Source organism: Pelodiscus sinensis, chromosome 8, assembly GCF_049634645.1.
Source record: "Pelodiscus sinensis isolate JC-2024 chromosome 8, ASM4963464v1, whole genome shotgun sequence".
Classification (NCBI taxonomy): domain Eukaryota; kingdom Metazoa; phylum Chordata; order Testudines; family Trionychidae; genus Pelodiscus; species Pelodiscus sinensis.
Genome location: NC_134718.1, coordinates 13,505,737 through 13,521,649, shown reverse-complemented (window position 1 = coordinate 13,521,649; position 15,913 = coordinate 13,505,737). Strand labels below are relative to the sequence as shown.

Sequence of the window (15,913 nt, the reverse complement as noted above, 5' to 3'; positions counted from 1 at the left end):
ACCTATGGGGGGCTCCCCGGGCAGCTGCCTGGCTAGCCCCCCCCCTTAATCTGGCCCTGCCCAGGATCAGATGTGCAGCTTCCGTCTTGGGGTTTCAAAGTAACCCAGCTTCCGCCTTGGGGTTTCACTATGAAGTATCCCCCCCCCTTCCCTTTGCTGCCTCTATTTCATAGAAGCAGCGGGGGGGGAGTGGAGAAATTGACTAGTCAACCTAGTCGACTAGTCTTTAACATCCTTAGTTTGAAGGGCCTCTCATATACAGGATTAACATTGGTCCAGCGGTCTCAGCACCTCAGCTATACAAATTGTTCCATCACTCATAGCTACCCCTTGTGCAAGGAACATCCTTCCTGATCTGTTCGCCAGCTACCACTTCTGCTCTGGGCCCTACAGTCACTGGGTGGGAAGAAAGATTACATTTAGGCTGTGTCTAGACTGCATCCGTTTTCCGTAAAAGGGATGCAAATTAGACACATCGCAATTGCAAATGAAGTGGGGATTTAAATCCCCCCCGCTTCATTTGCATAAACATGGCTGCCGCTTTTTTCCGGCTCGGAGCTTTGCCGGCAAAAAGCGCCAGTCTAGACGGAGATCTTTTGGAAAATAAAGCCTTTTCCGAAAGATCCCTTATTCCTTTTTTAAAGAGGAATAAGGGATCTTTCGGAAAAGGCTTTATTTTCCGAAAGATCCCCGTCTAGACTGGCGCTTTTTTCCGGCAAAGCTCCGAGCCGTAAAAAAGTGGCAGCCATGTTTATGCAAATGAAGTGGGGGGGATTTAAATCCCCGCTTCATTTGCAATTGCGATGTGTCTAATTTGCATCCCTTTTACGGAAAAGGGATGCAGTCTAGACACAGCCTTAAAGTAAAAGGCACCAGACCATCAAGACATTTGATATGGTCTCGCATGACCTTCTTATCAATAAGAAAGGCAAATACAACCTAGATGGGGCTACTATAAGGTTGGTGTATAATTAGCTGGATAACTGTTCTTAGAGAGTAGTTATTAATGGTTCACAGTCATGCTGGAAGAGCATAACAAGTGGGTTCCTCAGGAGTCTGGTTTTTGTTCTGTTCAATATCTTCATCAATGATTTAGATGATGGCATAGAGAGTACGCTTGTTAAGTTTGCAGATGATACCAAGCGGGGAGGAGTTGCAAGTGCTTTGGAGGATAGGGTCATAATTCAAAATGATCTGGACAAACCGGAGAAATGGTCTGAAGTAAATAGAATGAAGTTTACTGAAGACAAATGCAAAGTATTCCACTTAGGAAGGAACAATCCATTTCACACTTATGGAATGGGAAGCGACTATCTAAGAAGGAGGACTGCAGAAACGGATCTAGGGGTCATCGTAGACCACAAGCTAAATATGAATCAGTGTGATACTGTTGCAAAAAAAAGCAAACGTGATTCTGGGATGCATTAACAGGACTGTGGTGAGCAAAACATGAGAAGTCATTCTTCTGCTCTACTTTGCACTGATTAGGCCCCAATTGGAGTACTGTGTCCAGTTCTGGGCACCACATTTCAAGGAAGATGTGGAGAAGTTGGAGAAGGCCCAGAGAAGAGCAACAAAAATGATTAAAGGTCTAGAAAACATGAGCTATGAAGCAAGGCTGAAGGAATTGGGCTTGTTTAGTTTGAAAAAGTGAAGACTGAGAGTGGACGTGATAGTAGTTTTTAAGTATCGAAAAGGATGTCACGGGCAGGAGGGGGGAAATTGTTCTCCTTAGGTTCTGATGACAGGACAAGAAGCAATGGGCTTAAACTGCAGCAAAGGAGGTTTAGGTTGGACATAGGAAAAATTTCCTAACTATCAAGGTGGCTAAACACTGGAATAAATTGCCTAGGGAGCTTGTGGAATCTCCATCTGTGGAGATATTTAAGTGCAGGTTAGACAGACATCCATCAGGGAGGATCTAGACGTGCTTGGTCCTGACATGAGGATATGGGACTGGACTTGATGCGCTCTTGAGGTCCCTTCCAGTTCAAGTATTCTAAGACATGTCCTTTCATCACTGAGTAACCATACAATGTCCTATTATTGTTAGCCTGCTCCCCTACCCTCTTCCTATCTGTTCAGAACTCTGTTGTGTCATATTGGCTTGAGACAATAGGTACACGCTTGAACAAGTGGCATATTTTCAACATGTTTCATGACTCAGTTGGGATATTACTGGGCACTCCAAAAGTAAATCAGTCATCACCCAGGCTTAAACCTTACTATCTGTCCTGGAAGCCTAACACACACATCTTCCCAGGAAGGGACTGGAGGAAGTCATTTATGATTTGAGGTGGCTGCTCTCAAAAGATTTCACACTTCTAAAACTTTTAGAAGTTTTACAGCTGATCAGTAGTTAAGAACCCCCCCTAGGCTGCCTTGTGATCACATAATTGTAGCTAGTGGCACCATCAGGTTCAGACACAGTGATAAGCTCCTGAAGATAAGTTGCTTCTATGATAAGTTGCTTTCAAGGCTCCCCTTTCAAGGCTATCCTGGCTGAGTGCTTGTCATCAAGTATTGCTTTTCCTCCTGGTTCAGTGACAGAATTAAGAATGGCTGGAATTTTACAGTGCTAGGCCTTCTTGCTCACGGTTTCTGCTTTGGTCATATGTGAGGCCTCACGTATGCATTGCCTTCTGATCATCACATTCCTTTCCCTAGGCAGGTGGAGGCTGCGTATTACACCTGGGCTCTGATTCAGGTTTGCATCCAAACACTTCTAGGGACACACAAATCAATTTGACTCACGTTAACAAGCACTCCACACCAGATCCTAGGACTCTGTGAGGAAGGCAGGTCCGAGCCCTGCCCCGTTCTGTTGAGATTGTGGTTCAAGCCATGCAAAGGTGGTCACAAGCCACTAAAACTGTGCAGTATAGTATGGATGTGAGACCTGGTACCTGCAGTTCTGAACCCAGGCTTACAGTGTATATTTACCAGCACAGACCTGGAAACACCGAATCCACCAGTCTGGGTCTTACAGACCTGGACTTAGTGTGCAACATAAACATACTCTTGGACAGCTGAAAAAAAGGAAGTAAGGTTTTGTGTCATACACTGCTCTGGTCAATGCCTGCAAATGACCCATTTTAAGAAGAATGGTTGCTTTTTCAAAATCCCTGTGCTAGCAGTTGTTTGGTGTCAGGCAAAGCATGCACCTCACATGCAACTATCAAGTGATCTCCTGGTGATTACATACATTTTCAAGTGACTTGCTCTGCCCATATTACAAGGAGCAGTAAATGCCCAAGAATAAGGAGCTGATCCAAAACTGAGATAAACTCGTCTAAATTTGGCACACTGCCCACAAATGTCAAGACGAAGTGTCAAGATAGGCAAGGTCATTTTCTCCTCCACCAAGGAAATCCCCAGATAACAGTTATTTCCTGAAAAGGTTGCGGCCATGCCTGTCAGATAGGAATTCCCCTCTTGACCCACAGAAAAAAGTTAACCAGAACATATTAGATGTAGATCCAGCCTAAGAGCATGCACCGATATACCCAATTACTCAAGTAATTAAAAAAAACATCTATTAGCAAGCAATGGAGTAGCCCAAACTACCTAACTGGTCAGCATATTCTACGTACTGAGACACAAGTAATCCTCTTCTAGGGTTGCCAAGTGTCTGGTATTGAACCAGACAGTCCAGTATTTTCGCTTCCTGTCGAAAAAAAAATTAAAATACCAGACACCTAAAATGTCTGGTACTTTCTGACTTTTTCCCCAGCCAGGAGGCAAAAACCCCGGGCTGTTCAACTCAATACGGAGGCAGCCTGGCAACCCTAGTGCTTACCGGGTTCTTCAGGGGAGCTATCTGGCCCGGCACAGGTATGCAAGATGCTGGGCAGCCGCTGGCAGCCTCTAAGGGCCAAAAAGCCTCAGCACGTGTTTTTTAAAGGGGCCACATTGGTTTTTGTGGGGGGGGGGGGTTCGGTATTTTTTCTGAAACCATCTGGCAACTCTATCCTCTTGTATTTAAAATATATATATATATATCAGCGCAGGAGCCTCTTTACCATAATCCAGGCAACCCTTTCACTGTGCATCTACCCCACAACAATAAGCCGGCAGTCCTGGGAATTAGCTCGTTTGGCTCGCTTGGACACCTCCCTCTAGCTGGTGTCTCCCTGTGTTTCCCTTTGACCATGGAGTCCTCTTCAGGACACTGCTCCCTGGCAGTGCCCACTCTTCTCTCTCTGCACCCCCTTGCGGGTAGAGGAGGAGGGGGGAGAGTGTTGTTTATTCCACTGTGCACTCCAAGGTCCTCCCCTCCGCAAGGGCCCACTAGTTGTTCTCCAAGGGAAATAAAAATACATGGAGCTATACCTATCTTATAGAGCTAGAAGGGACCTTGACGATCATCAAGTCCAGTCCCCTGCATTCACAGCAGGACCAAGTACCATCCCTGACAGATTTGCCCCAGATCCCTAAATGGGCCCCTCATAGACTGAGCTTACAACCCTGGGTTTAGCAGGACAGTGCTCAAACCACTGAGCTAGGCCTCCCCCAGCTGCCCTGTATCCACCTTGCCTCAGTGACCCACTGCCAGTCTTCATCTAGTCCCTGCCTCAGGGGCAAACTGCAGTCTGGAATGGCCACTGATCACTGGCAAAGGGGTGTGGACCGTCTGCTCCTGCCTACCATGGCTGCCCCTTGCAGCCCCAGTAGCTTCAGGCCATGTAGCCTGGTTGGCCCAAGCCTCCCCAGCCCTGCCTTCCTTCCCCAGCACTGCTCTACCTCCAGGAAGCCTCCTGCTTCCCTAGCAGTAAAGTCCCTACTGCTCTTTCCAGAGCAGCAGTCAGTTCACCCTCTCCCGTCAGGAGTCCTTCTTTATAGAGCCCCCAGCTGGGCCTTTATTAGCACAAAATGCCTCAGATGGAGCTTTGCTCTCAGCCCTCACTTAGGCTGGTTTTTTTTTTTTTTTGGTCCTTAAAGGGCCAATGCAGGGCAAGCTCCCTGTCACACACCATCCATACAATCAACATTGATTCCCACCCCACCACTCCATTACCCTGCAATTACTATGTAAACAACCTTACGTCCATCCCCTTCCCCTCCCCAACATTTACAAATCAGGAGAAAACAGAGAAATATTCACGTCTTGAAAATTAATGACGAGTGGGCAAGTGCATTCTGGTACAGAAGAGACCTCATGCAACAACACACTACAGGTTGAACCTCTCTAGTCTGGCACTCTCTGGTCCAGCATGATTTTAGTAGCTGGATGTCCACTTTATCATAGGCGTGGCCAAATTTTCCATGGTCCCATAAAGTTTGTTTTCAGCCGCCAGTCCTGGCTCTCAGTGTTTTGTGTCGTTATTTAGCTCTGTTTTACCTCGTCTTCTAAGAGTCCAGTAAGCCGTGGAACTGTTGGTGATGCTACTAGACAATATTGACCTCCCATGGTTTGGCAAATTCTCTGGTTCCACACCAGTCAAGTCCCAAGGGTGCTGGACTAGAGAGGTTCAACCTGTACTAGCGATGACTGTCCTATGTCAAAAGGGAACCAATGCATCTGATGTTGGAGACTGTGATAGTTTGGGATAAAGACAGGGATGGCTACACAGAACCTCTAAGAACTTTAAGGCTATGTCTAGACTGGCATGATTTTCCGCAAATGCTTTTAATGGAAAAGCTTTTCCGTTAAAAGCATTGGCGTAAAAAAGTGTCTCGATTGGCATGGATGCTTTTGCACAAAAGCATCCTTGGCCAATCTAGACGCGCTTTTGTGCAAAAAAGCCCCGATCGCCATTTTCGCACAAAACAAATCTGAGCTGTCTACACTGGCCCTTTTGCGCAAAAGGACTTTTGCCTGAACAGGAGCAGCATAGTATTTTCGCAAGAAGCACTGGTTTCTTACATGAGATCGTCAGTGTTCTTGCAGAAATTCAAGTGGCCAGTGTAGACAGCTGGCAAGTTTTTCCGCAAAAGCACTTGCTTTTGCGGAAAAGCTTGCCAGTCTAGACGCAGCCCAAAGGTTTACACCAGCCCTTTGAATCCTGATCAAAAGCTGATGGACAAAATCACTATGGCTAATAGCATGAGGGCCTCCCAATAAGATCCACACTGCATTGTGCTAGTATAGGAAACACAGAAAAGCACAGATTGTAAACTCTCTGGGGTAGGAACGAAGCTGATAAGCCAATGTTGGGTGAAGGGAAGTGTTATTAACCCCATGTTAAAAGAAGATCACAGAGAGAGTAAGGGACAAATTTGTAAAGATATTAAGGCATTGCTGTACTCAGCGTCCCAAGACGTAATTGATTTAGGAGCTTAAAGCAGATCAACTACCCCAAAGATGTTGGCTCCTAAATGCCTAAATCCCCTTTGAAAATGAGATTTAGGGTCCTAAATCAGTTAGATATTGCAACACTGAGCACAGTTGTGCTTTTAAAAATATGGGCCTAAGTGATCGGGCCAAGGTCACACATGGAGTCAGTAGCAGAGGAATGAACTGAACTCTGGTCTCCAGCCCAGTACCTTTATCACAAAACTATGGAAGATGAAATTGATGTGCTCATTTTCAGCACAGCTATGTTTTACCCAGCTTTCTATCCCCAGCAATGCACATACCTGCAATGCTATTGTACAGCAAAGCAACACCACAAGTTACAGGCCCTGCTGCAGGAGGTCCTCATGTGACTAGCAGGACATTATGCTTTGTGCAACACTGTCTGTCAGTAAGGGCAAAGTTCTGCTCTCTCTTCCGTGCTCAGAGGAGTCACATTTTCACTGGTGTTAATGAGAGTTGCACACAAGTTGTCACGGTCAAATCATTTATAGCGTCACAACCCTTAGATCACTTCCTGCTTCGCACTGATCATAGGGTGAAGCAGGAGCACAGGAACTGTGAACTAAGAGCTGCATCCACCGTTTACAAAATGCCATTCTGACAAGTACCTGCTGGGTTATGATTTGTGTGATGGAACAAACAGCATCTACTGAGCGTGACAAAAGAACCTGAGTGTTCCATGCAAAACTTCTTCGCAGAAAGAGCTCTAGGGACTACTTAGGCTGCAAAGTGTTTACTGAAAGAAAAGGAAAGTGTTCACAATGGAAACATCTGGAAGGAAAACATTTCTTTCCGTCTTTGGCAGCAACAAGGGCCAGGTTCAAGCTCTCAGGGAGTACTTATCAACTATCTATTTGAGAGAGTTTGTCAGCTTGTCTGTCTGTGCCTGGAATGGGATTGCTTCTCACACAACCATACAGAAAAGAGACAGAATCACCAGGAAGGTGACAGTGGCTGGCTGGGGATGTGCTCCCATCTGGGACAGCCCCAGCCCCGAGCCTCCCACCCCCCCAAGTGCCCTTTAGGGAGGGGGCTGAACAACACTCTCCTCCCCTCTCCCCCAATTCATATGGAAACATTGCTGGCTGTTCCCCTTCATCTGGGAGCAGATGAACCTGGACCTGCCTCAGCCAGGTGACATGCACCCCTCCCTCAACTGTGCCTGCTGGAGCTGCAGCAGCCATGGAGAGGCACTTCTTACCTAGCGCCAAGCTGCTGTGGAAGAGGGCTGGGGTTGTCCTACTAAACCCCTCCTCCCCAGCCCCACCCCAAAGCACTGATTTAAATGAAGCAGGTACATTTTCATTTTATTTTCAAAACACAAAAATGAATTAAGGGTCCAAGCAACACCAGGTAAATCTTCTAGTCTAAAATAAGATAAATGATGTCTCCAACTCCCACCCTGAGTCACAAGCCTATTTTCAGCTCTGGGAAATTATAACAGGACCTCTCTGATCACCTTTGCAAGTGGCCATCCTTCCCCACTCCCCAAACTCGCAATCACTCAGCATCCTGGGGTTCATGAAACGGTTTTCTTTTTTATTGGGCAGGAGTGGAAGGTGCAAAATCCATCAAGAGAAACTCTCTATATTTACACCCAAGAAATGAACAAACTCAGATTAGCGCATTAAATGTTTCATCTACCCCACAGCTCCAAAAAAGGTCTCTGACTTACAGAGACCTAGGACTCTTGTCCCACAATACACCGCACCCATTAAGCTTTCAGGGATGTCTCTCTTCTACCAGCCCAGAGAGAACCAGCTGGCTCAGGTCCTGTGCTAATGTGCAGCTCTGAGATATGAGAGCTTCTACTGGGTTGGGAGGCATGGCAAAGTCAGCTCTGTGTCACCCATGGAAGGAGCAAAGCAGGACACTTGGACAAAGTCCTTGCTCCTTATGATAGAGCTCCTGGACTCTAGGACAGAACCTTTACCCCACCTCTCTGTCCACACCCTCAAGGACATATACTGCATAAGCCTTGTGCCCTTTCATGAGTACATGAATAATATTTTGTTGGCGTTTACACAATCCAAACCAATTCCAGCTACTGCAAAAATCTCAGTGGACAGATTTATGGTTACACTTCATTATAATTAGTAAAAATGAAGCTCGCCAGAGCTAGCCCTTCATAGAGAAAGCAGAGAACATCCCTTCGTGCCCTGGAGCTCACAGCTGTTTTGTGCGTCTTTCTCATTTTTTGTCTTGTGATTTCAAAAGCACCGTAAGAGCGGCAGTAAAAGGTTGTTATGGATGAGCTCTATTTTACCCGTGGCAAATCTGAGGTGGAGAGAGGGGGAGACTAGAGGCTGATTTTTAGAACTGTTGAGCATCAACAAATCTTATGATATTGCATGAGAGCTGCAGATGCTCAAAATCTGTATAGATCAGATGGTTAGGCCATAAGTGCACTAGAAAGCCAGGCCATTAAGAAACAGGATATTACACATGACTTTGTACTTAGTGTAGACAGGGACTAGAAGCATTTAACTTTCTCAGCTGGTTATGAGTTGTTCACATGAAAACCATAAGAATAAGTATGATGAGCTGAATCAACCTGTCCCTCTATATAATGCTTGTGAGGTCAATTTTAACATCCCATTAGTTAAAATGATTCATCCAAGCCATATTCTAACAAGAGCTATTCTTCTAGAGATGAAAGGGAAGGCAAGTCTGTGGCAAAGCCAGTAGGAGAAACTTGTTCCTATTCCTCCTACGACTGAGCACAGATTTTTTTACCTTCATACTTTATTCATTTATCTTGCCCCTGTAGCACAACTGTTTTGAAGACCATGTACGTGGCTGGGAAACCTGTAAAAGCAATGCTCAACAGAGAAAACTATTTTCCAAATATATCTGGAAAAGGTATAAACTTTCTAAAAGAGAATCAAATATGCATTCAGAGATCATAGACAATGTTGAAAATTAGGTCTGATCTAAAATCCATGCTGCTGAAGTTGTGCTATTTCTGGGAGTGATTGTCATAAGTGATTAAACACCTGAAGAAGCAAATCCCATTGACTTTCAGTTGGATTAAGGCTTCTAAATCACTTAGGCTCTTAAAAATCCTACCTATTATTGCTTTCAAGAGTTTCCACTTTCCTTTTCAGGCCAGATTAGTTACAGCTTTAAGCTAATTACTCAATTTTAAAGAAGACATAGACTGTATGTTTACCTAGCACATAGAAAATGTACAGTATTTTCAATTATATCTAACTCACAGAATTGGATCTAATTTCATTTCCATCTTAGCATCCCTGGTTTTATAAATACAAAAATAAAAGTGTTTTTTTCCTTTCACGTACAAAAATATATATCTGAGAACAAAATTCCCCCTTCTTGGTCACAACCTTTCTGGATGAATTTATTCAGTATGAAACAAGCTATGGTAAGCAAGCATGGGCTAACCTTGGGAAGCCCCAAATCAGATGCAAGGGTGCTGTAGATGCCTTTTTTAACTATTTCCTTCCTCTTTGTGTCACGCTTCAATTAATAGTAAAAGTAAAGACATCTCTCTCATGCACCAGATGAAAAAGGCATAATTCAGAAAGAACAGAACATAAACCGTCTCCAAAAACTGTAAATAAATATAAATTTTAAATTTCTCTGTGAACTCACAAAAACACTGTTTCCTTGCACTTCCAGACCAAATATTCTAAACTTAAGCCAATAAAAGTAAATGTGTTTGAACACCAAAATTATAACTGCAAGTCACTTTTCAAAGCAGAGATTCTCACCCTATGTCTTAACAAGAATAGTCTTGCTAGAATTTCCTCTCCCATCTACTTGGCATCTAGCTAGGGACTTCTCACCCATTTAGCAACATGGCAAGAGCATGGTGCTCATGACCCTTGGCTCTCTTTTTGTTGCAGAGTTCAACAACCCATGTTCTAAGAGCAACTTTTTACCCAGCAGGGCCTACAGACTCTCGTGCGGCCATCTGCTAGGACTTGTTTCAGCAAGACCAGTTTTCATGGTGTCCAAAGTTCCACTGGGTCTGTATTGCACCACGTCATTCTAACATCTTAGTATACCATGGATGCAGCTGGCAAAAGGAGCAACCTGACTGAAAAATAGAGGGTAGCACTAGACTCTCTGCGTGTGGCACAGGTGCCTACACCAGTGTGCTTTTTGTGGATCTGTAACCAAAGCACCACCAGTGGCACAGGGAAGCAGTACCCTATAAAGGCCAAAGCAAGTCCCACCCACAGAAAAATCTTGTTTCAAACCGACAAGTGCTGTAGGGGAGGTTAAGACAAGTGTCACAGGCATTGCTTCTAGTCCCTTAGTAATCTGAAATCCACCATTTTTACCATTGTTTATCCACTATCCTAGGTGTATTACAGCCAAACTCCCATCATACTAGTGTCTCTATTATTGCAGCTACTCCCAGTGGCCACTTCTCCAATAGCAACCAGCAAGGGCTGAAAAGCAGCTCAATAGACCTACATTTTGTGGGCCTTTAACATTCCAATCAACTGCTGGGCTTTTGGTCGTTCAAACCATGCTGATCTCCTAGCTGCCTACCCATAAGTCTGTGCTTTAACGGTGGATTGCTCACCGCTCCTCAGCTAGCTCAGAAAGTTTTCCCATCCTGTCAAATTTTATGTGGCCTTCCTCTCCTGGCTCCTCGTCCCTTTCCCCTAAAACATATTGCTTTTCTGTTTAATAACAACCACAAAACCAATGGCCCCACACCGCTGAGTAAACCCACATTAACAATCCAGTGCCTAAATAGGGGAAAGGTTGGCACTGAGGCAACAAATTTTAGTGTTAAGCTTCTGAGTGGTTATAAACTTCAAGGAGAAAGTGTGATATGAAGACACATCCACATTTTTAAAAAGGGGGATGCCTGCTTATATTCTCTAAGAGCCCTTGGCATAGCTTCATGATAATACTCCACCAAACAAAGTGCAGAAACACCATCACTAAAATCATGTACCAGTCTCCCTTTGACAATAATTCACCATCCTCACAAAGTGTTCAAAAAACTAAAAAAGTAAAGTACCCAGCCTTTACAATGTCCTTTTTAAAAGCAGAGAATTCCAAGCGAGTGGTGAAAAATAGGCCTAGCCCATTTCACCATTAACAACTGGAAGTATTAATCATAGCTCAATCTACTTGAGTCACATTTTGGTTTACAGTCCTGCAGTGTAACAGCTCTCATGGGAAGGGCAGTACTTATTTTAAAACTTTTACAGTTCCTGTATATTAAAAAAAAAAAAAATCTGTCTGCTCTCAACAATAAACACCACTTGTGCATTTTCAAAGCTATATTTTGTGACATTAATTTCATGTTAGCTTAGCATCTTGACAAGAAAGTGTCGCTGGTGTAATTTCTCTTTGGTACCAATTACTCTTGTCAATTCCTACTCCTAAAAAAATCCCCCCACAACTCAGCAGCTTATTTTGCGTTTCAGTAGATTCTTGTGTAATCCCCCTCTCAAAAAAACACACACATTCTCTAGATGAATAGTGTAAAAAACCATGAGAAATTTTACTTCTACTGTAATTTCCCACTTCTTCAAAACAATTTCCCACTTATCTGTTCCACTACACAAAATAGAGGGTGGCTCCTCCCCCTGTTTTAAATATACAGTGGTCTATTTCATCATTGGTGCTATCAGGAAATAGTTCTATAAATAAAAAAGGAGAAACTGGCTGCCTGCATATTTTTAAGTTGCCCTGTAGGTTGGCCCTGTACGGTCTGTGCCTGTTTCCTGACAAACCAAGCTCAGACAGATTAAGCAGCGGTTTAAAGCATAATATGTGGTTGAAAGAGGTGGAGTACAAAGTGACAGAAGAACTGTTGAATTCACTTCATTTATTTTGTCTAATCCACAGTACTGCCATTGCTGTGGGCCAAATCTTGTTTTCCCTGATGTCAGGAGGAACTTTCCCTTTGACTTCATTGGGAGTAGAATTTGACCCTAACACCTAACTGGTTCTCAAGCAAATCCAATATTGGTCCACTTTCATAAAAGCCTTTTTGGCATCTGCATGAAGAGAGGGAAATGATAACCTGTGATGGAAGGAGCCAATAGTGCGTATGCCATTGTCATTCCTGGGAAACCCTCTTAAATTCTTTCCTGAGACCCAAGTTCACCCCAATTCAGGAAAATACATAAAGTGGTTCCTTCAGTGGGTTTTATGCAGAGTAGAGCAGAAACAGTTGTACTGTTCCAGGAGAGTTTTTGACCTTTGAAATCTTTTCCTCTCTTGAACCAAGGTGAAAAAAGTCAACATCACAAAAACTTTCATAATCTGAAAAAAAATGAGTTTGGGTCATTTCATTTTGACTGTCACACTTTTTCCTTTAAAGATTTGTATATTTACTAATGTTTTAACAAGCAAAGAGGTTTGGTTTAACTATCAAAACTTTTCAGTCCAACTAAATAAAAAAAAATTTAACCAAAAATATCTGATTTCCCTCAAACCCAACACCATCTCACCAACAGTTTTGGTTACAATGAACCTGTGCTTGGGGGATTTTCTGAAGAGAAATCGTGAGCTGTCTGTGCACTCTACAGAGCATCAGAAATAGGATGGAGCCTCAACTGGGAGATCACCACTGGATTCCAGTCAAAACCTCTGTAGAAACTAATATACAAGTCTTAGCTACATATATAAACTGCTCCTCTTTTAGGTTCTGGTTGGTGCAACAGAAGAGAGAGGCCAACCAGACAATTTCCAGACTATTTAAAGGGAAACTGCCTGATTCGTATGCACTACAGATGTTCTTCTCAATCAGGACCAGACTCACAATTCTCTAATTTTTCTATTATGGAATCCATCTTCACCCCAATGATGCATGCTTTGCAGCTGTTCAAGTGACATTATCAGTTTAAAAACCCTGTGCTGTAAAGTATTTCTTTACCTAGGTAACTGATAACACCTTACATTATTAGAAGTGACAGAGCTTATCCAATTTATGCTCACTTCTCAAGAGCTTCACCTACTCATTGCATTTCCTTCCCCATGGGGCAATGAAAATCAAGGAATAATCGGTATCAGTTGTGTGTATCGGCACATCTACACTGCATCTGGGAGCTCAGGTAGACAGGACATATGCTTACTCAGCCTGGGCTAGCACACTAAAAATAGCAGTGTAGCTGGCAAGCTGGGAGTGGCGTGTGTGGTAGCTCTCAGTAGCCACTTGATATGTGCCCATGAAGTCTGGATGGGTTTGTAATTAGGGGCTAACCCAAGCTATTGCTTATGCTGCCCCCAGGTACGCTGCTATTTTTAGACTATTAGTTATTACAGAGCTAGTCTGTCTTTGTAGCTGAGCTGGAACGCACACTCCCAGCTGCAGTTCAGATGAATCTTGGGTTATCCTGTCACATTCACCATTTTCCCATAGAGGACTGATTATTCTGAGCATCCATCTTCAAGAAGTTGTTTCCAAGAAATGCTGAGCAACAGTTCTCTGAAAATGAAGCCCAAGGGAAGCAATTGCAAGTCAACTTTGAAAATGTAGGCCTCACTGGATTTAAGTAGGCCTCACTGGATTTAGTTAGGCCTCACTGGCCTTCATGTTCTGGTCTATAAGTTCATTGAGCACTGCCCTCCCTATATGTCCTATAACACTTTGAGATATTTGTTCAATAACTGTTGATTTTTTGCAATTCAAGTAATGTAGAAGCAGGACTTTAAGGAGAACACCCACATTTCCCTGGCACAGTAGGGGATTGAGGAATATTTCCAAAAGATCTCTTATTCACGTGCAGCTGAGGAAGGTCAGAATGCTTCACTGAAGCTTCTGACTCTGAGCCAAAGAGTCAAAAATAAAATTTCCTTACCATGCCTCATTGTAGGGGGAACCTCACTAAAATCTTTATTCCAATGGACTGGAGATGTGAACCAAGAATGTGGTGTTTTTCACTTCAAAAATGGACTACCTAAAAAGCTGTTGCCTTTTATTCTCAGCTAGATTTGGAGGGTATTATGACACGTAGTAAATGAGATTCCTTTGTTTCTGATGAGCATACAAGTGGATGTTAAAGGAAAACTACAGTGATTTTTCTGTAATAGCTCAGAGAACAGAAAATATTTACTAAAAAAGGCCATGCTCCTGAAAACACCTAGACAGGTGAACACAACGTAACGGCTCACATACATAAAGTACATTTGTCTAACTGTTTGATTAGCTCGTAAGACTAAATATGTACATTGCTTATTTTAAAAATAATGGTTCAAAATACCCACCTTTTCCATGTAAAAAACTCATCCTCTCTCTCATGAAGGTTGCCATCTTCAATCAGTACTAGCACTGGATTTCCCATCAAGTCCTATGCTAATAACGCAAGCCCAGTTAGAACCCAGTGAAAATCAAACAGCTCCTAATTTTTTAAAGGTACATTCTCTCTCTTTCTCTACCTTAAAATAATTTTAAACCCATCTGTTTTGCAATGGTTTCTAGTGGGACTTGCATTTTCTCAGTCATAATCTACCTTGATAAGGTCTCAAAGTCATGGTTTCTCGTTTGTCTCTTTCCATTATATCACTCTTTTAAATTTAAAAAAATGAAGTGTAGTGATTGATTCATCTTTCCAATGAGATAGGATTCTGCTACCATTTTCCCTTAAAGATCCATGGTACTTTCCAAGGAATATGAAGAGTAAATCCTACTGCTGCCTTTATTAACATACTTCTTCTCATTAAGGGAATGTCCAGAGTCCAAGGCGTTGTGAGAGATCCTGATGAGCAAGCCATATAATCACTTTAACTTTGTAGTCACTATCAGATGCCACTTTTGTTCCTCCAAGCCCATTTTTATTCTTGATTCCTGTTACCCTTTCCTTCTGATCCACTTTATTCGGGGTCCTCATTTCCCAAGAATTGTGCATGTTAAAGCTATTCTGACACCACCATTAAAGGGAAGTCAGAGGGAACCAATAACATGTTCTGAATAGTAATCCATTGCCCACCTCATTTTAAGGGGAACGCCGCAAGACTCATGACAAAAATCAGAGAGTGAAATAGCTGGAAGTCCACCTACTGGGAAAGGCTGGATGGCAGAACCACTGTGCAATGCTGCTGTAAAGAAATGCAAAGTAAGTACTATTTTGCATTATACTGTTTATGTTACAGTTTCTTTCTAACCTGAAACTACCTATATGGGCTAGATTGCTATAAGAAATTGACCGGGAAGAAATCTCAGAGAGGACGGCTGGATTTGACTGAAAATGAATTCAGACACTAGGGCTATGTTTAGACTGCGAGCCTCTTTCAAAAGAGGCTTTTTCAAAAGATACTTTTGAAAAAGCCACTTTCGAAAAAGAGCGTCTAGACTACAACCAGCAAGCCGCTATTTCGAAAGAGAGCACCCAGGCAGTTTGGATGTTCTCTTTCAAAAAAGCACAGTTTGCATTACATAGCGCCTTTTTTTGAAAGAGCACTTTCGAAAAAAGGCATTATTCTTCATAAAACAAGGTTTTCTGCAGTTGAAAAAACTGCCACGTTCTTTTGATTTACTTTCAAAAGGATGCGGCAGCAATCTAGATGTAGGGGAAGTTTTTTCGAAAAAAGGTTACACAGAATGGATGTTGCAGAATGGCAATAGCTCACTCTGAAATTTCATATTCCTGATTCTTGCTCCTTACCATCTGCCCTTTT

At 43.0% G+C, this 15,913-nt stretch overlaps 1 protein-coding gene across 1 annotated transcript in view; it reads left to right on the top strand.

Moving 5' to 3' along the window:
• RASGEF1A (RasGEF domain family member 1A) overlaps window positions 1–15,913 on the top strand; it is a 285,915-nt gene that overhangs the window by 197,952 nt on the left and 72,050 nt on the right. Inside the window, exon 2 of the mRNA XM_006129935.4 lies at window positions 15,237–15,351. Coding sequence (XP_006129997.2) covers window positions 15,310–15,351 — 42 coding nt within the window. The 5' untranslated portion in view covers window positions 15,237–15,309. The remainder of the gene's footprint in view (window positions 1–15,236; window positions 15,352–15,913) is intronic.